The sequence below is a fragment of the Bos javanicus genome, chromosome 7, assembly GCF_032452875.1.
Source record: "Bos javanicus breed banteng chromosome 7, ARS-OSU_banteng_1.0, whole genome shotgun sequence".
NCBI classification, from domain to species: domain Eukaryota; kingdom Metazoa; phylum Chordata; class Mammalia; order Artiodactyla; family Bovidae; genus Bos; species Bos javanicus.
Genome location: NC_083874.1, coordinates 81536476 through 81563643, shown reverse-complemented (window position 1 = coordinate 81563643; position 27168 = coordinate 81536476). Strand labels below are relative to the sequence as shown.

Below are 27168 nucleotides of genomic sequence, written 5' to 3'. Positions count from 1 at the left end.
CCTTTAGTCCTGCTCCAGCAAAAAAAAAAAAAAAAAAAACATGGCAGATCAGCAAGTCCATGGAGAAACAAATGTTCAACCAAACAATGAATGACCCCCCTCCCAACTTGAAAGTACCCCATACTCTTTACAAGTGGTTCTTTGGGGAACTAAAAGAAATTTGGGAGGGAGGGAATCATTTCTCATTACAAACTGTGCATTTCTGCTCTGCTGAATTCTATTCTCATATTGGAATAGGGTGGAAAATGCCAGTTCTTCAGGAATGGTTCCTCTGAGCAGTCTCTGCAGGCAAGTTTCTGGCCCCAGTGGCTAGTAGATTATTCATAGCTATCCAAATATAGAAAATTAGTTATTCAAAGTCTTTTGTCCTCAGCTTGGGGCCTTAGCTGCAAATCGGGAACAAGATAAAAAGGTCCCACTCAACACACTGTTACATGGTTATTTTAAAATCTAAAGTATGCATTAAATTCTACTATACTGCATATCATTATAGAAAATTCCATTTATACAGAAATGCCAGTTTTATTAAAAAGACTGCCCTGAAGAGGTTATTTGAATGATACTTATTAACTTTTTATGTAAATTTTATGGTGTTTTCATGGATCCTAATTCATCAATTAAGGGATAAAAGAAGAACATTGGCATTTTTTTAAATTTCTCATATTTTTTCAAATAAAACTTTTTGTCTAATAAAATTCTTCAAAGTGTAGATATTTTTTTCCCAGAAAGTCAGATATTCAATCATTCGTTTAACAAATATGTCTGTGTATCTACTTTATACCCAATGATATTCCAGCTGCTTTGGGCATATCAGCAAACAAAGATCTCTATCCTCATAGATTAAACAGTAGAAAAGAGACATTAAACAATAAACATAATATGTATACCTGTAGCTGATTTGTGCTGATGTGTGGCAGAGGCCAACACAGTATTGTAGAGCAGCTGTCCTCTAATGGCAGACAGTTTAGAAGAACTAAAGAACCTTGATGAAAGTGAAAGTGAAAATGAAGAGTGAAAAAGATGGCTTAAAGCTCAACATTCAGAAAACTAAGATCATGGCATCCAGTACCATCACTTCATGGCGAATAGATGAGGAAACAGTGGAAACATTGGCTGACTTTGTTTTTTGGGGCTCCAAAATCACTGCAGATGGTGACTGCGGCCATGAAATTAAAAGACACTTACTCCTTGGAAGGAAAGTTATGACCAACCTAGATAGCATATTCAAAAGCAGAGACATTACTTTGTCAATAAAGGTCCATCTAGTCAAGGCTATGGTTTTTCCAGTGGTCATGTATGGATGTGAGAGTTGGACTAAAAAGAAAGCTGAGCACCAGAGAATTGATGCTTTTGAACTGTGGTGTTGAAGAAGGCTCTTGAGAGTCCATTGGACTGCAAGGAGATCCAATCAGTCCATCCTAAAGGAGATGAGTCCTGGGTGTTCATTGGAAGGACTGATGTTGAAGCTGAAACTGCAATACTTTGGCCACCTGATGTGAAGAGTTGACTCATTTGAAAAGACCCTGATGCTGGGAAAGATTGAGGGCAAGGAGGAGAAGGGAACAACAGAGGATGAGATGGTTGGATGGCATCACCGATTCAGTGGACATGGGTTTGGGTGGACTCTGGCTGTTTGTGATGGACAGGCAGGCCAGGCGTGTTGTGGTTCCTGGGGTTGAAAAGAGTCAGACACGACTGAGCAACTGAACTGAACTGAGCTGTCCTCTAATAATTGTATTTTGTTCTATACTTCTCAAAAAAAGAAAATGAGTCTAAAAAAATAAACTCACTGAAGGTATTAAAAAAAAAAAAAAGTAAGTTACAGAAGGTGACTAATATTACGAGAAAAAGAGTAGAGGAGGATAAGGAAAATCAGGAGTAAGACTGTAGGTAAGGAGACCAAGTAGTGTGAAATGTTGAATAAGGTGGTCAGGGAAGCCTCAGTAAGAAGGTGACATGTGAGCGAACACATGGGATGGGAGGACAGAGAAACGGGAGCAGTTAGTCATATCTGGAAGAAGAATGTTCTAAAAGAAGGCCCAGTCAATTCAGAGACCACTCCCCAACCCCAACCCTGCCCAGGAGGTAGTGTTTGTCTGGTGTGTTTGAGGAACAGCAAGAAAGTCAGTTTGCCTGGATGGTTGTGAATGAAAGGAGGGAAGTAGGAAGTGATGTCAGAAAAGTAAGAGAGTGCAGAGGGAGCAGATCACAAAGTTTACAGGTGACTGTAAATGCTTTGGCTTTCACTTAGAATTGAGAAGTGACTGATACAATATGACTCCCATTTTAAATGGGTTACACCATAGGAATACAAGGGTGGAAGCAGGCTGATGGTTAGGTGGTTGGGAACGTAATTCTAGTAAAAGTTGATGCTTCACCAGAGCAGTAGCAGGTGTGTGTGTGTGTCAGTCATTCAGTCATGTCTGATTCTTTGCAATCCCAGGGACTGTAGCCCTCCAGGCTCCTCTGTCCATGTAATTCTCCAAGCAAGAATACTGGAGTGGGTAGCCATGCCCTTCTCCAGAGGATCTCCCTGACCCAGGAATCAAATCCATGTCTCCCAGCGCTGCAAGCAGATTCTTTAACATCCGAGCCACCTGGGAAGTAAGGGAGATAATGAGAAATGGTCTGATTCTAGGTATCAGAATACCTAGAAGGTGGAGGCAACAGGATGGGGAATAAGAGAGAAATACAGAAGTGAAGGATATCTCCAGTAGTTCAAACAACTGAAAAACTGGAATTGCCATCAGTTGAAAGGAGAAAGTCTGGGAGGAGATTTATTAGAGTTTAATTTTGGACATGTTGAGACTAAGTGGAGACATCAAAGTAGAAACGTTAAGTAAGAAGTTGGCCTTATGAATCTGGAATTCAAGAGAGAAGTCTGGACAAGAGGTATACATTTAGGAGTAATTACCATTTGTTACAATTTAAATGATGACCTCCAGGGTCATGAGATTAGCTAAACAAGAGAATAGGACCTAAGCACTAACATTATGAGGTTGTGGAAAAAAGAAAAAACAGAAAAGGAGACTAAAAAAGAATGAAGAATAATTTAGGCAGTAAATCAAAAGACTAAGGATACCAAATGAATATATCAAGGAGAAAAGTATGATCAATCCTTGTCAAATACTACTGAAAGATCAAACAATTTACCAGAGTTTAGCAGCAATAAACTTAGAAGTCACTGATGACATTACATAATAACACTGGACCCAATGATTCATTCTACTAATAAGGAATATTACTTACTAAATGAAATTTCTTATAAAACAAATAGGTTTTTAAATACTAGTCAATGACCCACTGTGAAATGAAATATAATGAAATGTATTTACACGAATAAAAAATCTGGCAGAATTCCAGTTTATATGATTTTAATTCAATTCTTTAAAAATGCATACAGAGTGCTTACTATGCTAAGCACCAAGGATATAGAAACAAAATTCCTGTAGTCAAGGAGCTTTGAAACTACCATGGAGAATCAGATACAGATAACCACCATATAAAACCATGCATCAGTTCTATGAAAATACAGAGAAGAAGAAGGCATCTAAGCCAAACTTAGGGTCAGTGTTACCTATCTGCTTAAATTTAATCTCTAAAAAATATTTAGTGATTATGGGCAAAAGACTTAACCAAACAAATCACAAAGGATCGTATGGTAAACTAACAAACATGAAAAGGTGCTCAAATGAACTAGTTTTTAGAAAAATGGAAATTAAAATCACCCGGTGGCCTCAGGAGACTGGATGCCAAATCTCCAAAAAACAACTTTGAAAGTGTTCAAAATTATTTTTAAAAAGTAACCATTTCAGGAATCTGGTAATCAACCAAAATCAAACACAGTAAGAAGCACTTATTCATGAAACACTGCTGAAATTAGGGTAAGAACAGTGGGACTCTGTGACACTCCTGCCTGGGGCTGCTACTATCCCTCCCCTGTGGTCAGTGGTCAGGGCGAGCGGTCTCCCTAGACTGCAAGCTAGGGCAGCTTCAAGGCTGGAAAGACTCAAATTGTTTTGGAGCCAAAGATGAAAATATGCAGTCTAGCAGCATCCCCAGCAGAAGTAGCAATCTCAGGAGCAAGTCTGAGGGAGCCATCCCAGTTGGGACAAGCAGCCTCCCAACAACAAAACCAAAAGGTAAAATAGGTAGATCCTGGAAAAGAGAGACCAAGAGGGTCTTGAACTCTGCTAACAACCCTGGCTGCCTCCCACCCACATACCTCAAGAAAACTACACTGTCTTCAAGTCCTGGGCTGATGGTGAGGTTGTTCACATGAACAGAGGACATGGGAGAAACTAGAAAGCAGGGCAGAGTATAAACCTGTCTGAAATTTGAATGTGTTCCACATCCCACACACAGTCCTTCAGGAAGGGTGGAAGTCTTACTCCATCCATCATGCTCAGGTGTCCCAGCATAACTTGCTGTCCACTTGCTGACCCTAAAGCTATGCATAAATGAATGCTGAGCAAACAAAGCCAGACTCAAAAGAATATATCTTTTGGGGGCATGAGCTGCATATGCTTAGATAAGGAGCCTGAACTATATCCTGAAATAACAAAGCATCACTTAAGGATTTTAACCAGGGAGTAATGGATTGGAATTGTGTTTTATAGACAGATCACTTTGGCAGGGTGGAAGTCAGGTTGGCAGAGTACAAGAGCAGAGACAGAAAGCAGAAACAACGGTCTGAGCCAAAACAGTAGCAATGGAAAAGGAGGACAGAGGAGGCAGAGGTAAGTCAATGTGAGAGATTTTTAAGTGAATATAATGATCCAAAACGTCTAGGTATTGAGGAGACAATGAATGTAAAATTCTTCAGTTTTATGGCCTGAGCCAGAATGATGGTAGAGCCATCTACTAAAACAAAGAATTCAACTGAGAAAAGGTTGAAAGATATGAGCTCAAATTTGATTATATTAAGCTTGAGGATACAGAAGTCTAAAATGTATGAGATCACTTATGTAACTAAACTTTGCATAAAGACTATTATTAATATTTAGAAAAATAATATTATATATGAAATATGGTATTGTAGTGTTCAAAGACCTGGGTTCTTGCTTCAGTTGTAGCTCAAACTTGGGCAAGTCAATTGTTATCTTGGTGCCTAAGTTTATTCATTTATTCAAGTTATCCTGACACAAAATGAAGAAAAGAAGACTGCTATATACTTACAAAGTGATGCTATAAAGCAAGAATACATGTTATTGCTGTTACAGCACACAATTAGTTCTGGAAATTGTCACAAAATGAAGCCATAAATATCGGAAAAGAAACCATATTTTTGCTATGTCAGATGACATGGAAAGCACCAAATCATTATTTTCAAAAGCACTAGATGTAGTAAGACAGTTCATTTAGGTAACTAGTTGCAAAATATATCCAGCAGAATCAATCTTTAAAGTGAGCATCTATTCTGTTTCTAAAAGGAAAGACAATGTTGCAGATACGTAATTTCACTCCAATATTTTAAATTTAAAACAGCAACCATTAAAATCCCAATTGGGAAATACAGTAACACATGTTTAAGAGAACCTAAAAATGAAAGCCTACATGTGAAGGAAATTCAGCAAAGCAACCACAATTGTATTAGAGTAATGTGATTCTTTTACGATTTTTTTTTCTCTCTCTCCAAACATTAAAGATCAGGGTAATGTTGTCTGTAACTGGAGGCCTAGTCCAAGGCTTTTGAAATAAGCATTTCTGAGTTCAAGCATGAAATTAACTCATAAGAGATCAGAGCAGATGGGCAAATTACCCTAAAAGAGAGAGAACAGCTCCCCAGTCTAACTATAATCAAACAGCAACCAAAAGAGACTGGTCAGTTATGAAAACTCAAAAAAAAAAAAAAGATCAGTGGAGGAAATACTGGCGTTGCCCACTACACTGTTTAAGAAAGAGATTTTTACCCTACATACTTTAAACAATTTGGCCTCAAATGGTAAAATTATTCCTACTGCAGAGCAAGATGTATGATGCCACTCTTAGATTGTGCCACTAAATGTTTCATACAACTATACATGAGAATTTGTACTCATTCTGTATTCATGCAATTGTGATTTGTTCACCTACAAAACAAAACGAATCGTGATGACAGAAGCATTCTGATTCATTTGACAATTCTATTCATTATAAGTTAATAAACTAGATTCTGATATATATATATATCAATTTATTAATTATATATATATATATATATATAGTTTATTTGGAGAAGGCAATGGCACCCCACTCCAGTACTCTTGCTTGGAAAATCCCATGGACAGAGGAGCCTATTAGGCTGCAATCCATGGGGTTGCTAAGAGTCAGACACAACTGAGCGACTTCACTTTCATTTTTCACTTTCATGCATTGGAGAAGGAAATGGAAACCCACTCCAGTGTTCTTGCCTGGAGAATCCCAGGGACGGGGGAGCCTGGTGGGCTGCTGTCTATGGGGTCGCACAGAGTCGGACACGACTGAAGTGACTTAGCATAGCATAGCATAGTTTATTAACTATATTATATATATGTATTATATATATGGGGCTTCCCTGGTAGCTCAGCAATAAAGAATCTGCCTGCAATGCAGGAGACACTCACGGGTTCAATCCCTGGGTTGGGAAGATTCCCTGGAGAAGGAAATGACAACCCACTCCAGTATTCTTGCCTGGGAAATCCCATGGATGGAGGAGACTGATGGGCTAGAGTCCATAGGGTCACAAAGAGTGAGCTATGACTGGAGAGACTTAGCATACACACACACACACACACACACACACACACACACACACACATGTATCTTAGAATATAAATGTCAAAGGATATGTGTGTGTACATGTGTATGTATACATATATTATTTGACATCGCTTAAAGTGGATCCCTCTTTGAGAGATAGCTCCATTCCATTCTATCTGAATCTGTGGGTCAGATACTGAGCTTTATAAATTTACCAATATTAACTCTCTAGGAGGCTTTTCGAAATACACCCTGCCAGTCTGCCCAATGAACCCAAACATCACAGTTAGCCAAAAATGTGCTTTTAAGTGTTAGATGTGCACAATTACTATCATTGTTTAAATTCAACTGATAAATTTATAAAGTATTACAGCTTTCCTTTCTCTGATACTCTTGACAAGCTTTAAAAATGGTGTTCAAAAATATTTAATTCACAAGTGATACAACCTGTTCTTCTTGAAATGATTGCTTAAGATTTGCATATGCTTAAGTGACAGATCATATCATAACACACAATAAATTATGAATGAAAAATCTAGTGTAACTGACTATGAGTCAATATTTATTACAAAAACACAGCATGCTGTTCCAAGTGCATTTTTCTCCTAATCTCCAAAGATAAGCTAAAAAAAAAAAAAAACTCTACTTCAGCCTAATCAAAAGACTATGTGAAGGCAATATATCTAATCTTTATCTAGAGACATTTGGGGCCAGAAACAATATGTCAGTAATTCACAGTAGATGACTTGAGCAAATACAGCATTAAACTAAAACTAACAGCAATAATGGCTCACAACCACCCTAAAAAGGATTAATACAGGGATATATAAAAAATTAATAAGCTGAAAGAAGAAAAATAAAAGTTAAGCAAAACTAAGTATTTCAAACCAACAAATGCATTTATTTGTTACTCACATAAAAAACTGTGGCTCAGCTGGTAAAAAATCCACCTGCAATGTGGGAGACCTGGGTTCGTTTCCTGGGTTAGGAAGATCCTTGGAAAAAGGAAAGGCTACCCACTCCAGTATTCTGGCCTAGAGAATTCCATGGACTGTATAGTCCATGGGGTTGCAAAGAGTCAGACACAACTGAGAGACTTTCACTTCACTTCACATAAAAAAAGATTATACTTATGAAGCCTGTAGCAAATGACTATTCTTCTCATAAACTTTAAAACTGTCACTAAATTTTAGCAAGGAATCTAAGGATATTGCGTACACAGAGATCAAAAAGTGGGATAGTTAATATTTCACCTTTAAAATAAAAATCCTCATTCCAACAGCTCAATGTATAAAAACCACAAAAATTAATGGGTAGGAAAAATAACTGTATTTAAGATATTAATTCTATTGGTTTAGTCACTAAGCTGTGTCTGACTCTTTGTGACCCCAGAGATTGCAGCCCACCAGGCTCCTCTGTCCATGGAATTTCCCGGGCAAAAATATTGCAGTGGGTTGCCATTTCTTTCTCCAAGGGATCTTCCTGACACAGGGATCAAACCCAGGTATCCTGTATTTTATTTTATTTTATTTCAAGTAGTCTCCTGCACTGCAGGCAGATTTCTTTACCGACTGAGCCATAGGGAAGTCCCCATTAATTCCACTATTTACTTTCTAATTTGATTATGTTTCTGATAGAAATATCCAGTTGGATTTATACAGTATCAGCAAATTTGAGACTGGTGAAAATCTAGTCTTATCAGACATACATTTAATCCTCCTTAATAATGTTGTGCTTCAAAATAAAAGAAGTGAAATCTCTTAACAGAATGAGGCCATATAATTCAAAATGTCATCATTTAACAGAAATTCACCCCCAACTCTGTTTAGTCCTCTACTTCTTAACATCCCAACTCAACATTTGTAGAAATAATGGGTGAATTTGGAAGACTTCATGCTAAACAAAATGACAGTCACAAAAAGATAAACACTGTTTGATTCCACTTATGTGAGATAACTACAGTAGTCAAATTCATAGAAAGTAGAAGGATGGTTGCCAGGGGTTAGGGTGGGGGGGAATGAGTAGTTAGTGTTTAATGTGTGTAGAGTTTTGATTCTGTAAGATGAAAAGAGTTCAGTAACTTGGTTGCACAGCAATGTGAACTGCACATTGGTCTGCTGAGCTATACACTTAAAAATGGTTAAGATGATATATTTTATGTCATGTATAGGTATTCTCCTATAATTTTTAAAATAAATAAATATTTCTTGAAATAATATTTTAGGTCTCTAGAGTCTTTTCCTGAGTTCATTCATTAATTTAATATTAATGATAAATAAATTTAGAGTGTACTTGAAGAATCCATAATTTTAAGACAAACTAGGGGAGGGAAAAAAGAAAGCCAACTTAATTAAATTGAGATATATTATGGCACTTCCTATATGCCACATATGCTTTAAGAGTATGTTCCTGGCTACGAGTTGATCATTATAGAAGTAAGGTGACAGGTACGTGGGAATTCATTATACTATCCTCTTTACTTTTGTATATTTAAAATTTTTCATAATAAGACATTAAAAATAAAGGTTCACTGTATTTCACTTTATTCACTTTTAAGGTTCACTTAAAGGTGACTGTTAGTCACTCAGTCATGTCTGACTCTTTGTGACCCCATGGACTATAGATCTACAGAAGCCTCTGTCCATGGGATTTCCTAGGCAAGAATACTGGAGTGGGTAGCCATTCCCTTCTCCAGGGGATCTTTCAGATCGAACCCAGGTCTCCTGCATTGTAAGCAGATTCTTTACCATCTGAAGCGCCAATGAAGGTATAAAGGTAGCTGTGCAAATAAACAAGGTGTGAAATTCAGCAGGGTAGGAGAATAAATGGGAAGGGTGGGGTGAATTTTCTAGTAAGACAGTGTTAAAAGATGGAATACAGTAAAATATGGAAATGTTTTAGAATCTATTTTAAAAATACGAATTTGATGTAATTAGGATATGGTAAAGGGCTTTAAGAAAATCAATGTGAATTAATCAGAAAGACTACTGAAAAGAAGGAATTAAAAAGAAATTAAAAAATCAGGAATCAAAAAAATTTTAATTTTAAATTTCTAAGAATAAAGTAAAATTTAAAGTTTTTACTCTACATCTACATAAATTAGGAAATAAGTCCTTTAAATAATCAGCTCCTAAGCTGTTAGGGAAATGATCAAAATATTTCTAGTGTGTTGATATGAAATTTCAAGATAAAATCTAGTACATTTAACTGAAGAGACAGGGATTAATGGGGCAGGGGTGGGGGTAAGGGAGCAGAAGGCTTTTAATTCTTCTTTAAAAATAACATACAAAGTAATCTAGTGTCAATTGTATAAAATCTAATCTCAAGATTAGTAGAATATTTTGTTTTCAGTATCTGAATGGTCTCTTTTCCTGTTTCTGCTATACAAAAGTGAGAGAGTAAGTTGAAAAACTATGGGAAATTATTTTATCAATAACCTGTGAAAAGTAGAATCACAGAACTAATTACTCATATCTAGCAAGTAAAAACACGAAACAAAAGAAAAAATTTTAGAAAGCAAGTTGCTTTGAAGTTTTAAACCACACAAATTCCCAAAAAGGGTACTGAATCTAAGACAAGGGTAAGAACATTTGTAATTACAAATAAAGTTTAGGGTGAAGAATAAATTGTTATGACATCAAAAGGAAGCACATATGTAACATACATAAAAGAGAGAACAGTACCAAAATCAAACCTATATACACATTACTCATATTCAACACATGTCATGATTTTGCCACATTTGCTTTATCTATCCCTGGTGTGTTTTTTCTTTGCTAACCTCATCAGTACCATTTTACACCTTAGTCATAATCAAATATCCCCAACTGTCCCCCCCAAAAAGTCCTTTTACAGTTGCTTTGTTTGAGTCAGGATCAAAACAAGGTTCACACAGTACATTAATGCATGGTTCCTGAATTTCCACTAATTTAGAGTAGTGCTACTCCAAGTGTGGTCTAAACGGGTGGCAATTCAAGAACTAATTGTAACTTACCAGCCCCAAAACTGTTCTCCATCTACAAACTCTTTGTTACAGGTCAACAAGATAAATTCAGAAAAGGAAAGTAAGGACTGAGAAACTTTCATAGCAAGCTGACACTGTCAAGACATCCTAGCTTATGGTCAACAGACCCATTTCCTGAACCAGCCTCACCCTCCCATAGTAAGTCTCACATGACCTGAGCTGCACACTAGTTTTCCTCACTAGAACAACATGCTGCTTGCTGCCTCAAGGATATTTTAAAAACAAAACCCCAAAACACCTGGTTCTTAATTCTAAATAATTAGAAATATAATCCCCCTCCTCACTTCTTAACCCTCCCATCAACTTTATAAGGAAACTGGGTCAGTTGTCCTTTAGATTTCTAGATTTTTCTATTTGCTTCCCATGGTGTCAATTAACTTGGTCCTCTATCACTTGACTTCCTTGATTGGTTCTATTTGGGTTCATATTTGGTGGCAAGAATATTTCATAGACTGTGGTCTGTAATACATGTTATAAAACTTCAGAAAGTACATAATATCTGGATACCCTATTTGGGGGCTTTCCTATTGACTCAGATGGTAAAGAATCTGCCTGCAATGCAGAAGACCAAGATTTGATCCCTGGGTGGGGAAGATCCCCTGGAGAAGGGAAGGGCAACCCACTTTAATTCTTGCCAGGAGAATTCCATGGACAGAGGAGTCTGTTGGGCAATACTCTATGGGGTCACAAAGAGTCAGACATGACTGAGCAACTAACACTTTCACCCTATTTTCAGCAAAGCTAAGATCGATTACTAGGTTCAGATAATGATAGCTCAATCCCTCTTTTGTAAATTCCACATTAACTTTTCATCTAATGTTTTCACCTACTAATTATTATTGACTAATTTCTTTCATTAGGGACTGAAAAGTGGTGATTTTCTAATTGAAGTCAGTTTTCATTCCAATCCCAAAGAAGGGCAACACCAAAGAATGCTCAAACTATTGTACAATTGCACTAATTTCACATGCTAGTAAAGTTATGCTCAAACTCCTTCAAGCTAGTGTTCAATAGTATGTGAACCAAGAACTTCCAGATGTTCAAGCTGGATTTAGAAAAGACAGAGGAACCAGAGATCAAGTTGCCAACATTTGTTGGGTCAAACAGAAAGCAAGAAAATTTCAAAAAAAACAACTACTTCTGCTTCATAGACTATGCTAAAGCCTTTGACTGTGTGGATCACAATAAACTGTGGAAAATTCTTAAAAAGATGGGAATACCAGATTGCCTTGCCTGTCTCCTGAGAAACCTGTATTTGGGTCAAAGAAGTTACAGTTAGAACTGGACATGACTCTAAAATTGGGGAAGAAGTATGACAAGGCTGTATATTGTCATCCTGCTTATTTAACTTATATGCAGAGTACATCATGTGAAATGCCAGGCTGGATGAATCACAAGCTGGAATCAAGGTTCCTGGGAGAAATATCAACAATCTTAGATATGCAGATGATACCACCCTAATGGCAGAGTGAAGAACTAAAAAGCCTCTTGATGAAAGTGAAAGAGGAGAGTGAAAAGGCTGGCTTAAAGCTCAATATTCTAAAAACTAAGATTATGGTATCTGGCCCCATCACTTCATGGCCAATAGAAGTAAGAAAAGTGGAAGCAGTGACAGATTTTCTTCTCTTGGGCTGCAAAATCACTGTGGATAGTGACTGCAGCCATTAAATTAAAAGACGCTTGCTCCTTGGAAGGAAAGCTATGACAAAAAGCTAGACATCATATTAAAAAGCAGAAGCATCATTTTGCCCACAAAGGTCCATCTAGTCAAAACTAAGGTTTTTCCAGTAGTCATGTATGGATGTGAGAGTTGGAAAATAAAGAAGGCTGAGTGCTGAAGAATTGATGCTTTGGAATCATGGTGCTGGGGAAGACTCCTGAGAGTCCTTTGGACTGCAAGGAGGTAAAACCAATCAATCCTAAAGGAAATCAACCCTGAATATTCATTGGAAGGACTTGATGGTGAAGCTGAGGCTCTAATACTTTGGCCACCTGATGTGAAGAGCAGACTCATTGGAAAAGACCCTGATGCTGGGAAAGATTGAGGGCAGAAGAAGTGGGTGACAGAGGATGAGGTGATTAGATAGCATCACTGACTGAATGGACATGAATCTGAGCAAACTCAATGACATAGTGAAGGACAGGGAAGCCTGTAATACTGCAGTCCCTGGGGCCACAAACAGTTGGACATGATATAACGATTGAACAACAATTGCCCTTTTTATGTTTATTGGAATTCTAGGAGCGGGGGGGCAGAAAAATTTCACGTTTCAAATTAGGCTATTTAGTTACCATGAAATATAGTTCATACAGGACATGCAGGATAAATGCTTATTTCTTTTCCTTTAACCAACAATTTTCAGACCAAGGAGTTGATGCCCTAGATACTCCCAATGGTGTCCAACGAGTTAGGTTTGGAGTCTGTTCTGCTCCTCTCTGTCTGCCTGTTTGTCCCTCTCTTTCTCTCTCTCGACCACTCTCTATCCCCCTTCCTTCTCTAACATTATGAGCTCATGGGTTTTTTAAATATACACAGAAATACCTTCGAGATATAGAGGGCTGGGTTCCAGACTAACAAAAAGCAAATATCACAATACAGTGAGTCAAACAAATTTTTTTTGGTCTCCCAGTATATATAAAAGTTATGTTTATACTATACTGTAGACTATTAAGTGAGCAATAACATTAAGTATAAAAACACAATATATAAACAAAAAATACTTTATTGCTAAAAAATGCTAACCATCATCTAAGCCTTCAGCAAGTCATAATCATTTTGCTGGTGGAGTGTCTTGCCTTTATGTTGATGGCTGCTGACTCATGATGGTGGTGGTTGCTGAAGGTTGGGATGGCTGTGGCAGTTTCTTAAAATAAGACAACAATGAAGTCTACCACATCAATTGACTCTTTCACCAATGATTTCTCAGTAGCATGCAGTGCTGTTTGATAGCATTTGATAGCTGTTTGATAGTCATATCACTGGGTCCAGTGATATGACTCCATGCTTTCATGTTCATGACCCAAGTGTAGGATCCTACAAGCTGCACAGTGTGGCCAAAAAAATAAAAATAAATAAATAAATTGGAGTCTGTCTTCACAAACCCTGCTGCTGCTTTATCAACTAAGTTTATATAATATTCTAAATATTTTGTTGTCAGTTCTTCACAGAATCTTCACCACGAATAAATTCTATTTCAAGAAACCACTTTCTTTGCTCATCCATAAGAAGCAACTCATCTTTTCAAGTTTTATCATGAGACTCCAGCAAGTGAGTCACATCTTCAGGCTCTATTTCTAACTCCAGTTCTCTTGCTATTTCTACCATATCTACAGTAACTTCCTCTACTGAAGTCTTAAACCCCTCAAAGTCATCCATGAGAGTTGGAATGAACTTCTTCCAAATTCCTGTTAATGTTGACATTTTGATTTCTCCCAATGAATTACAAATGTTCTTCATGGCATCTAGAATGGTAAATCCTTTCCAGAAGGCTTTCAATTGACTTTGACCAGATTCACCTGAGGAGTTACTATTACAGTCTTATGAAATGTATTTCTTACAAAATGAGACTTGAAAGTTGAAAATACTCCTTGATCCATGGGCCACAGAATGGATGTTGTATTAGTAAGCATAAAAACAATTTTAATCTTGTTGTACATCTCCCTCAGAGCTCTTGGGTAACTAGGTATGTAGTCAATGAGCAGTACTATTTTGAATGAATCTTTTTTTCTGAATGGTATGTCTCAACAGTGGGCTTAATATATTGAGATGCTATAAATAGATGTGCTGTCATCCAGGATTTTTTGCTCCAGTTATAGAAAATGGGTAGAGTAGATTTAGCATAACCTAAAGGACCCTAAGATTTGCAGAATGATAAATGAACACTGGCTTCAACTTAAAGTCATCAGCTGCATTGCTGCTGCTGCTGCTGCTAAGTCATTTCAGTTGTGTCCGACTCTGTGCGACCCCATGGACTGCAGCCTACCAGGCTTCTCCATCCATGGGATTCTCCAGGCAAGAACACTGGAGTGGGTTGCCATTTCCTTCTCTAATGCATGAAAGTGGAAAGTGAAAGTGAAGTTGCTCAGTCATGTCTGATTCTTAGTGACCCCATGGACTGCAGCCTACCCGGCTCCTCCATCCATGGGATTTTCCGGGCAACCGTACAGGAGTGGGGTGCCATTGCCTTCTCCCATCAGCTGCATTAGCCACTAACAAAAGATTTGATCAGTCTGTTCTCTGAAGCTTTGAAGCCAGGCATTGACTTCTCCTCTCTAGCTATAAAGTCCTAGATGGCATCTTCTTTCAATAGAATACTGTTTTGTCAACACTGAAAATTTGTTGCTTAGTGTAGTCACCTTCATTAATGACCTTAGCTAGATCTAGATAACCTGCTGCAGCTTCTACATCAACACTTGCTGTTTCACCTTGCACTTTTATGTTATGGAAATGGTTTCTTTCCTGAAACCTCATGAGTGAAACTCTGTCAAGCTTCAAACTTTTCCTCTGCAACTTCCTCACCTTTCTCGGCCTGCAAAGAACTGAAGAGTTAGAGCCTTGCTCTGGATTAGGTTTCAGCTTATGGGAAGTTGTGGCTAGTTTGATCTTCCCAACCACTAAAGCTTTCTCCTTAAAGAAAAGCAGTTTCACTTTCTTATTGTTCATGTCTTCACTGGAGTAGCACATTTGATTTCCTTCAGGAACTTCTCCTTTGCATCTACAATTTGGCTAACTGTTTCGTGCAAGAGGCCTAAATTTTGACCTGTCTCAGTTTTTGATATGCCTTCTTCACTAAGCTTAATCATTTCCAGTTTCTGATTTAAAGTGAGGCAAAGCTTACTTTCACTTGAACACTTAGAGGCCATTGTAACATTGTTAATTGGTCTAATTTCAATATTGCAATGTCTCAGGGAATAGAGAGGCCTGAGGAGAGGGACAGAGATAGTGTAATGGCCAGTCAGTGGAGCAGTTAGGACACACACATTTATTAAGTTCACTGTTAATGGGCAGGGTTCGTGACACTCCAAAATAATCACAATACTAAATCAAACTTCACTGATCACAGATCACCATAACAAATATAATAATAATGAAAAAATGTGAAATACTGTGAAGATTATTGAAACGTGACATAGAGACATGAAGTGAGCAAAGGCTGTTGAAAAAATGGCACTGATAGACTTGCTCGACACAGGGTTGCCACAAACCTTCAATTTGTAAAACATACAATATCTACAAAGTGCAATAAAACAAGGTAACCCTTTAATGGGTTTCAAACAATTGCATTCATTGCTATTTACCATCTTCTGCTCTCCTTTCTTATTGTAGAAAATTCAGAATAATGTATCAGTCCGCTGTGCTGTGCTTAGTTGCGTCCAACTCTTTGCAACCCCATGAACTATAGCCCTCCTGGCTCCTCTGTCCATAGGAATTCTCCAGGCAAGAATACTGGAGTGGGTTGCCATGCCCTCCTCCAGGAGAATCTTCCCAACCCAGGGATCCAACCCAGGTTTCCTGCACTGCAGGTGGATTATTTATCATCTGAGCCACCAGGGAAGCCCAAGAATACTGAATGGGTAGCCTATTCCTTCTCCAGGTGATCTTCCTGACCCAAGAATCAAACCAGGGTCTCCTGTATTGCAGGGGGATTCTTTACCAGCTGAGCTACCAGGGAAGCCCAAGAATACTGAATGGGTAGCCTATTCCTTCTCCAGGTGATCTTCCTGACCCAAGAATCAAACCAGGGTCTCCTGTATTGCAGGGGGATTCTTTACCAGCTGAGCTACCAGGGAAGCCCCAATATTTCAATACTACAGTTTATAGTTTTCATATAGTTTTCTGAAAACCTAACTAGAATTTCATTCAGACCAATCCAGTATACTTGGTGCTAATACACTTTCATAAAATTTTCTGAAAACCTAACTACAATTTTATTCATAGCATTATTTATCTAACAAAAGACACCGAAAATTTCAATCAACCACCTAAAAAAGATAATCATACAATAACTGTCCACATACCAGAAACTACGCTGAACTTTTAGAATGCAAATCTCATTTAATCCAAACAACAACCATGTTAGGTATTATTGTTATTCCTATTTTATAGGTAAAGAAAATGAAATTTGGCTACATTAAGTAAATCGTCTAAAATCCAGCTAGTAGAGGACTATGGTAAAGGAAATAATGGTAGAGCAAGGATTTGTACTCAGGTCTAACTCTGAAGCCTATAATCTTAACCATAACTATCTTTAATATCTGATACATTAAACAATGGCTCTTAGGAAGAGTGTACCAACCTCCTGAGGGGTTTGGAGATGTTAGGAGTAGGAAAACAAAAACAGTCCTGACCAAATGCCAAAAGAATTAAGCCCCACCAAAAAATACTGATTTAGAAGCACTCTCCTTAATCTGCATACCTCCAGATATAAAAAACTAGGACATTTTGAATATTTTAAGTTTCTTTCTTTTAAAATTTTAAATTATTTATATGTTTCATTCACACTGTTTTTCTCATCAACTCTGCAGAAATAATGATATTTTGCCTTACCTAAAATGTTGAATTACACCAATTGTCTAAACATTAAAAGATAAAATGCTGCTGCTGCTAAGTCGCTTCAGTCGTGTCCGACTCTGTGCAACCCCACAGACGGCAGCCCACCAGGCTCCCCTATCCCTGGGATTCTCCAGGCAAGAACACTGGAGTGGGTTGCCATTTCCTTCTCCAATACACGAAAGAGAAAAGTGAAAGTGAAGTCGTTCAGTCGTGCCCGACTCTTCTCGACCCCATGGACTGCAGCCCACCAGGCCCCTCTGTTCATGGGATTTTCCAGGCAAGAGTACTGGAGTGGGGTGCCATCGCCCTCTCCAAAAGATAAAATGGGTGGTACCAAAGTGGTTTATGAACAAACCTGAAAATATGAGTGACAGTATACATACTCTTCAAAGAAGTCTCTTTATATAGGGATAAACAAAGTTCTTTTTAAAAATGAGGGGCAAGAAGGGGCAGAGCTGCTGCTGCTGCTGCTAAGTCGCTTCAGTAGTGTCCAACTCTGTGCGACCCCATAGACGGCAGTCCACCAGGCTCCCCCGCCCCTGGGATTCTCCAGGCAAGAACACGGGAGTGGGTTGCCATTTCCTTCTCCAATGCATGAAAGTGAAAAGTGAAAGTGAAGTCGCTCAGCTGTGTCCGACTCTTAGCGACCCCATGGACTGCAGCCTACCAGGCTCCTCTGTCCATGGGATTCTTCAGGCAAGGGTACTGGAGTGGGGTGCCACTGACTGCAGAAATTAAGTAGCAAAAATACGAACATTCTAAAATACAGTAGAGAAGGATCTCTTTGCCTGGAGTCCTTTATCCTAATTCAGATCAACAGCATGCATTGAGGCAAGGTGAGAAACCAGTCAACACCAGGCAGACACCCAATTCCAGAAGTCACCCACTGGACACACAGAGCCATGGCATGTGGGTTCAGTCCTCACTGTCTTTGGAAAGTATCTTTTTAAATTAGTTGCCAACATTTAAAAATTTAGATATTACCCTAAATCTTTTTTACTTTTCTTGGAAGATCTGGTAAGCTCCTGGGCCCATGTTTCTAACCTATCTCAGGCCGAGCACTCTGGTCAGCCATAGGCCCCGACTCAGAGTCCACATTGTCTTGTCCCTAGCGGCTTGACCCAGTTACATTACCCCACCAGGTCTTCACAGACTCTTGAGTTTGCAATCCTTACCCTAAGGCTGTAAAGATTTTCTCTGATGAATGTTTTAGGGTTTTTTTGATAGTATCTATAGGCTCATGCCCACATTAAAGAGAATAGTCCTTAATTAGAGGCATAATTCTCACTCCAAAGGGTAGGCAGCTTTTCTAACTCAGCAGAAAGTGGCAGCAAACAAGAAACTAGACTTAGCCATCCCCATCCTTGAAGTAGAGGCAAGGCCAAGAATAAAAACAAATCCTGGAAACTGGCTCTTATGGCACTACTTTCAACAAATTCAGTGAAGAAACTTCTGACATATAATTCCCCCCTGGAGATCTTCCCCAAAGCCCCCCAACACACACACACACACACACACACACACACACACACACACACATACACACACACCCAACTTCCTCTCTAACCTTCCCCTCCCCCACTCTACTAGGTCCCTGAAAAGGTAAGGAATCTATTATTCAGCCTCTAGCTTAAGATAAAAGAAGAAATTCTTTTTTTTTTTTTTAACCTGGTGAAAGGGAAACTTCCCAAAGTATAATCACACAAATTACAGGATAAAATGGGTCAGAAATCTATTCTCATCCAATGAATAAACAACCAACATTTTAACCATTATATATCAGAAGCATTAACATCAAAATCACAAAGAAGACAAAGAGATCTGTTATTACTATTAACAGTTTTCTACTCAATTCATAAAAATAATAGAGAGAATATTACAAAGAAGGCAAGAAAAAACTCATTTGTAGATAGCCTTATTCTACTTAGAATACACAACAGAAATTACCGAAAAATTATGAAAATTAGGAGAATTTAGTAAGATGAATGGTTACAAAAGTAATATATAAAAATTAGTAGTTTCTTTATATGTTGATAATAATCATAGAAGAAATAAGATTAGAAATTCAAACATAACAGAAAGCAAAATTATAAAATACTCAGCACCAAAAATAATAAAAGGTACTATTAAGATCACATTATCCTAGACTGAGAGACACCTTAAGGGTTTATGAACTGTCCCATCATTAACTTACAGAATAGGGCTGGAATCTACCACAAGAAATTGACTCTATACTTTTGAACCCTGACATGAAGCCCCTGCCAAAGCTTAGCTGACATACCACCCAAGAAAAAATCATGGCTTCTCTCCCCAGTGACAATCTGAACCTGATCAAGACCTGCATTTCCCTGGCCTCTAGTTCTGAATCATAAGAATCAGCCCAAAAATGTTCACATTTCTCAGATTTCATATAGGAAACAGAGCTAATCAACAGAGACACAAGATTTCACCACTTTTTCACAAATCAGATAAAACATCAAATAGAAAAAACTTACTTATTCTCTAAAAAAGGGATTTCAAAGACCTCTTAAAGAGCTTTAGGCAGAGAATCTTACTAAATATATGTGTGGAAATAAATGAGTATATAGACTTTTTACATTACTATTACTAAATAGAACCACAAGAAAGAATGTTTGGGAATGTGTTTACATTATTAAGAAATTCCCAAAGATACATGTGTTTATATTATTAAGAAATCCTCCAAAGCTATGGTTTTTCCAGTGGTCATGTATGGATGGATGTGAGAGTTGGACTATAAAGAAAGCTGAGCGCCAAAGAACTGATGCTTTTGAACTGTAGTGTTGGAGAAGACTCTTGGGAGTCTCTTGGACTGCAAGGAGATCAAACCAGTCAATCCTAAAGGAAATCAGTCCTGAATATTCATTGGAAGGACTGATGCTGAAGCTGAAACTCCAATACGTTGGCCACCTGATGCAAAGAACTGACTCACTGATGCTGGGAAAGATTGAAGTGGGAGGAGAAGGGGACGACAGAGGATGAGATGGTTGGATGGCATCACTGACTCAATGGACATGAGTTTAAGTAAACTCCGGGAGTTGGTGATGGACAGGGAAGCCTGGAGTGCTGCAGTACATGGGGTGGCAAAGAGTCGGACACAACTGAACGACTGAACTGAACTGGACAGTCCTCCATAATTCAGAATTTGTGATTATTTGACCATGGTTTGATGTCTGGATTATCTTTTCACTCTCTGGACAAAAGTAGTTTCCTAAGAAAATTAATAGAATAAACAAATGGTTTGAAGCACCACAGAAGCATCTGTTTACATTTAGATAATTAATATGCTAAGCACTCTTATCTATTAAATTAAAGCAGGTCACCTAAGGACTTTTCTAGATAATACTTCATTAGCCTAATTATAATGAGTATATATAGCTAAAGTAATAAAACAGACATCTGTTTTAAAATATTCTTCAATTTAAGCCTTTTACTAAATCAAACTAGCTTTCGTACATTACTTTCAATTACTGAGGATTTAAGTGGGGAAAAATAAAAACCTCCATCGAAATAGAAAATAAAATTCTTACCTTTGAAGCTCTCCATTCCCAACCATCACCTATCTTCTGTGAATGTTTAATGAATTCTGCACAATAATGCTGGAAGGTTTTTTCTCCAAAGAACTCATTTTCTTCCATACTAAACGAGAACTGAAATATAAAAACTAAGTATTAACATCAGCTGTGGAATGAATACTGAAAGGAATTCTGCTAATTCATGTTATTTCTTTAAACAAACCAAAATTTGGCATGTACATTGGAAAATAACCCCAGAGCCATTCCAAAAAAAAAAAAAAAAAAGTGTTTTGTTTCCATCTTTCTCTCCCTATCCCCATCTTTTAATCAGGAAGAAAATGTGATCAACATGAAAACTCAAAACCTAGTTTTTGAGTTGTAACAAATACATATCTATGGTTCAAAAAGTCTAGTTTGTCCATAAATTTAGTTTCAAGTGTTTATATTATCTCCCTTCTAAGTTAATGCTTCCAAACAACCTCCTCAGACTTCCTTCTCTATCTCCCACCTTAGCTCTTATATAAACAGCATGACAGTGATTAGTGGAGCGGGGCCATTCTTCCCACTTTATTCAAGTTCAACTCACTAACAAATGATGTTTCAAAGCCTAAAGTAACTGTTTCACAAGGTGTAAGGTTATGATCACCTAATTAATTATCTACTTTATTGATTCAGCAAATGTGACAAATCAAGGATTATCCATATATTTGTTACATAAATCTGTCCAAAACATGAAATACTGTTTATACAAAGAAAACTTTAGAACATCTGAAAGGAAACTCACAGATTATATAGTTCCAGTCTCCTAATGAGAAAAGTTGGACCAAGTGAATGCCCACATTTTCTTTGTTAGTGATAAGCATCATCAGACAATTTAGCACTTGGTAACTGCTTACTATGTCAGGTACTTATGCTGGACACTTCACATTCCCACTTAATCTTCACACAACCCAATGGCTGTTGCTGTCCTCATTCCTCAAAAGAAAAAGGGAAAGTAATCTGTTCAACAATGTAGTTGTTGTTTAGTCGGTCAGTCATATCCAACTTTTTTGCAACTACACAGACTGTCACCCACCAGGGTACCATGTCCATGGTATTTCCCAGGCAAGAATACTGGAGTGGGTTGCCATTTCCTTCTCCAGGGGATCTTCCAGAACCAGGGATCGAACCTGCATCTCCTGCATTGGCAGGCAGATTCTTTACCACTGAGCCACCAGGAAATCTCAAGAATATAAATGAGGAAAACTCAAAGATACAAATGAAGAAAACTTCAAACCCCAGTTCGACTCCAGGGCCAAAGATCAATCTATACTAGCTGATTCCCAGTACAGTGTTCTTTCTGATTATTCAAATTTACTATGACCTACATAAGAATTTGTTCATTCATCCAATAAATACATATCGAATTTCTACTAAGTAGTAGGCACCATGCATAGACAAAGGTTGGATACACAAAAATGAAAATATATATAATCCTTGCTCTGTAAGAACTTATCTTGCAATGAAGGAGATAACCAGTAACAATAATTACAGTAGAAACTTTCTTAACCAAGTACCACTCAAGATTAAATGACACAATGTCTACTCCCTCTATAAAACACTGACTACAGCATGCTTATTATGAAGCATCTCTGCTCCTATCAGTTGAGTGTAAAGTTCACAAACCACATTCATGTATCATAAATACATACTTTAATGCAACACAAACCAAATCAGTAAAATGTAAGTAAAAAAAGATAACTGTTATTTCTATGATGTAGACTTTATAAAGACTTGGAAAGATGATAAAGGCAAGTCTTTATATGAAAATATATACTACTGAACTAGTTATAGGCAATACAACTGAAAAGACTGACTCAGGGGAAAAAAAATCATACAAACCAAGGATTCTGCACTCAGACTGTTGCACAAGTGGCTTATGTTCTTTCTTTTAAATCCAAACTAGAAATTTAGAGAATGCATTCCACATTCAGTATAATTAAGAATAAACAATGAATTCCAATCAAGTACCCATACTCAAAGAAAATGCCTTGGTAATACATGGGAAAACTGGCAAATGAATATATTTATATGTTTTAAGTTAAAATAAAATGTTTTAAGTACATAAGTATAATTTTTCTAATTCTAGCTTTAATCAAATTTTTCAATTAAGACCTTACCTCTCAATTCTGATAGCACTGGAAAAAAGGACTTCAAGTTAAAGTATACAATGGAGCAATGTACAGATTATGATAGGCACAAGAAGAGTCCCTAACAAAGAGGGGAAGGTGTGGGAAAGTGTGGGGTGGGAGTGGAGTTGAATCTGTAAGGTACATGAAGGAGTTTTTGCAGGGTAACTGTCAGTGAGTGAATCCCAGGGATTGGAAGAGTGGTCCACGCAGGGAGGATGGTGTGAACCAAGGTAAGTAAGTAAGAACTGCAAGTTTGATGCCACCAACATGATAATAAGGTAAATATACGAAGAGGGACTTCCCTGGTGGTCCAATGGCTAAGACTCTGCACTCCCAATGCAAGGGGCCTGGGTTTGATTCCTGGTCAGGAAACTAGATTCTACATGTTGCAACTGAAAAAAGATCCTGGGTGTCACAACTAAGACCCAGCACAACCAAATAAACAAATAAAAATATTTTGTTTTAAAGAGATAGGCAGAGAGTAAGGGCAGGTACAGATAGTCAAATCCTATGCAAGTTAAATCTGTCTGCACCCACTAATGGAGCAGAAATGGATGGGAAGGGCCTCAAAGATACCAGATAGACTAGTAATGAACTTTCTGACAGGAGGCTTGTGTGCCATGCCAGAGTTTGAACCATTTCCATAGGAAACAGAGAATCAGAAGTTAGAGCTGAAAAGTCAGAACGGTATCGGTGGTTGGGCTTTCCTTGTGGCTCAGCTGGTAAAGAATTCGCCAGCAATGTGGGAGACCCGGGATCGATCTCTGGGTTGGGAAGATCCCCTGGAGAAGGGAAAGGCTACCCACTCCAGTACTCTGGCCTAGAGAATTCCATGGACTCTATAGTCCATGGGGTCTCAAAAAGTCCCACACCACTGAGCGACTTTCACTTTCACATTCCATGGAGTATGTATCTAAAGGGCACAGCTTGAGGGCAGGGAGGAGAGTTAGAAGCTGTTACAGTGGTCTATGAAAGGTCATGAGAAGCTAAACCCAGGCAATGGAAGGGAGCAGAAAGAATTGTTGTTTTAGTTCCTGAGTCGTGTCTGACTCTCTTATGACCCTATTAGACTGCAGCCCACCAGGCTCCTCTGTCTGTGGGACTTTCCAGGCAAGATTACTGGAGTGGGTTGCCAGTCCCTGCTCCAGGGAATCTTCCCGACCTAGGGATGGAACCTGCATCTCCATATCTCCTGCACTGCAGGCGGATTCTCTACCACTGAGCTACCATGGGGGATGCCCCGCAGAAAGAATATGGATCTTCAATTATGGACAGAGGCCAAGATGAACTTAAAAGATCTGAAATTCATTTGTTTAAAAGAGACAAATGAAACCATGAGAGTAAATATTGCAAGCTGGAATGCATATGGCAGATTCTTAATATGGCTTCTGGTGGATCATGAAATTTTACACTAAATTTTGTATGTATACTCCTACCTATATTTTGAAAAGGAAAGATTCTAAAATTTTCAACAGATTGCTTGAGGAGTCTTAACCAAAAAGTTAAGAACCTCTGTGCATAGTGAAAAGAGCAGTGGGTTGAGAAAGAAACCTTTAGAGCAGCAGCACTTAAGGGACCTATAGAGGCAGAAGAATAAACACAAGAGCTAGAGAATAAGGAAGGAGGCATTAGGAGATCCCAGGAAGAGCAATGCCACAGAGCCAGGGAATAAAGGTTTCAAGGGAGTAGACAATAACTAACAAAGAACCAACACTGTCAAAAGAAAAGAGAGACCATTAAGAAAAGGGCTGAAAACATGTATGGAGCTTGAAAATGAAGCAGTCATTGATGCCTTAGTGAGCAGTTTCAGCAATGGTAGAGAAAGCAGGCTGTGATGGGCTGAGGAGAAAACTACACGTGCAGAAATAAGCACAAAATTTGTAGACTACTTTTCAAAAAATTTGATTGGAAAGTAGATACAAATGGTAACCAAAGCAGTACATAGGCTTAAGGGAGGATATTGTTTTTCCTAAGAAAGGAGATAAAAATATATGTTTAAGCTGAACAAAGGGTGTTGGAGAGAGGGAAAAGTTGAAAATACCAAATAGCGAAAGCGAGTGATGAAACAATATCCTAAAGGGGCTGGGAGGAGATATAGTCACCAATACCGGAGGATGGATATGAGTAACACGACACTCCTTGCAATTGGAGGAAAGGCATTTGAGGATGAATATTAAGGAAGACAAAGTCTGATGATCACAAGATTTTCAGATACAGGGGCAGAGGACAGTGAGGTGTTTGAGGAAGCAAGTATAGATTAGGAATTGCTAGTGAAGAAGATGAGAGGACAGCATTTAAAGACGAGCAGACACAAGGGAAGGCCCAGCACAGGCTGGGAGCCTGAATTTGTAGTACAGCATTCTATGAGGTATTGTGGTTGCCTTCAGCAGTGCTCAGCTCAGTTCCCCTTGTCAGAACCAGCAGTTACACATAAAGCTGAGTTTTGCTGGCTGAGTCAGTGAAAGGATAAGGGTAAAAGAAGGAACAGAATATGCTACTGAGAACAACAGCTCCAAGGTCCAGATTATGTAAAAAAAGAAAAGATGCTGAGAAGGGGCTGGGAAAATATGGCAGTATCAAGAATTATTACATATGAAAGATGGTGAAGAACAACTGCAGTGAAAGGAGGGAAATGAAAGAATGGGAAGGCTATGAGACTTAGGACTTGAGAAGGTCTCGGCTGCGGCCATGAAAGTTAAATATATAAAGTAGCTTGGAAACGAAGGTCACTGAAGCTCAGGAAGTTTAAAAAACTGTAAGACATAATGTTTGCTGTCTTCCACACAGACACTTAAGTTACTTAGGATTATTATGAGAGCTATCAGGAACAGAGAGCTCTTTTAAAAATATAGAAGTTCAACTAAGAGATTAGAAATGACAACAGGCAAATGGTAGAAGACAGTAGAGCACAGAGGTGGTAAGTATGGAATACAATGCCAAGACCATCAAGAATAATCACTAATAAACCACTACCTTTTTTACGATAGCAAGAACACAGCCTTGGATTCCTTCTCAAGACGGCGCTCAAGGCACCCACTACCAGGGATTACAGACAGCATGTGAGAAAAAAAGACTACCCTGTCGTATCTGGTAGAGCTGAATTTCATGAGCCTCAAAGTAGCAGGACTATTTCCATGATGCTGAAGAAGTAACCTAAAATTGGCTCTGCAGAAGTGGGGGTTACCAGCAATCTCAATATCCTGAGCCCTGCAGGGTGGAAGAAAAAACAGCCTCTATTCAAAGAGGGTTTTCAGTTTTTTTGTTGTTGTTTATAAATCAAGTTTCCTTGAGAACGACTTGGTGGAAACACTAACCTGCGCAGATGTTAACATCACATAAGATACGTGTAGAAACACTATATCCGCGTGCCACTCCCACCCTGGAGATTAAGGCACACTGTGTGAGGAAACTAATAACTCAGGGTTTCCCAACTCTTTTGACCACAAAATTCCTTTTCTTGGTAACATTTTTTAACACGTTACTCCAAGGAATGTAATAAAGGAAATAATGGATGAAGGGTTTAGGTTTTTTGATTCTTGGTTGGTTTGTTTTTTAACTGTGGATGTGTGCTCCTGAGGTCACAATGGAAAATCTGAGAGGAACAGGGGAACAGTGGGAGAACAGGTTTGGGAAGAGAAAGCACCGAGTACAGGAATAAAGTACAGTAGAGTCAATAAGCTGCAGGGGCTTCAATGAAGGCAGTCAAATGTTTCAAGGATATAAGTGAGATCTCCAGTTTACATGCAAAATTCTGGTTAACAATCTGTTTCAGTGCACATACAAATTGAGAAAGTGACATCTAAGAAATCTGTAAAAGGAAGAACAGAAGCTAACTTAGCAAAAGGAGGAGGTAAAGGAAACAGAATGTGCAAAAACCCAAGAAGTTCTGGTAATTGAAAAACTCTTGTGTAACTGAATTAGAGGTAGAGGAAGGGAACTGAGAAAACTACAGCTGATGAAGAGGGCCTTGTAGCCTGAGGGCTCAAAAGGTTTTGAAAGTGGGAGTAAACTGATCAGGTAAGCATTTTGGCTTCCAAAGGAGAATACAGATCTAATCTGACTGGACAGAGATCAGTTAAAAAGTTCTTAAAATGATTCAAGACTTCCCTGGTGGCTCAGATGGTAAAGCGTCTGCCTACAATGCGAGAGACCAGGGTTCAATCCCTG

At 38.3% G+C, this 27168-nt stretch overlaps 1 protein-coding gene across 2 annotated transcripts in view; it reads right to left on the bottom strand.

Moving 5' to 3' along the window:
- ATG10 (autophagy related 10) overlaps nucleotides 1–27168 on the bottom strand; it is a 257357-nt gene that overhangs the window by 219471 nt on the left and 10718 nt on the right. For both annotated transcript variants that reach the window (XM_061424322.1, XM_061424323.1), the window contains one exon: nucleotides 20846–20965. In XM_061424322.1, the coding sequence (XP_061280306.1) occupies nucleotides 20846–20965 (120 nt within the window). The remainder of the gene's footprint in view (nucleotides 1–20845; nucleotides 20966–27168) is intronic.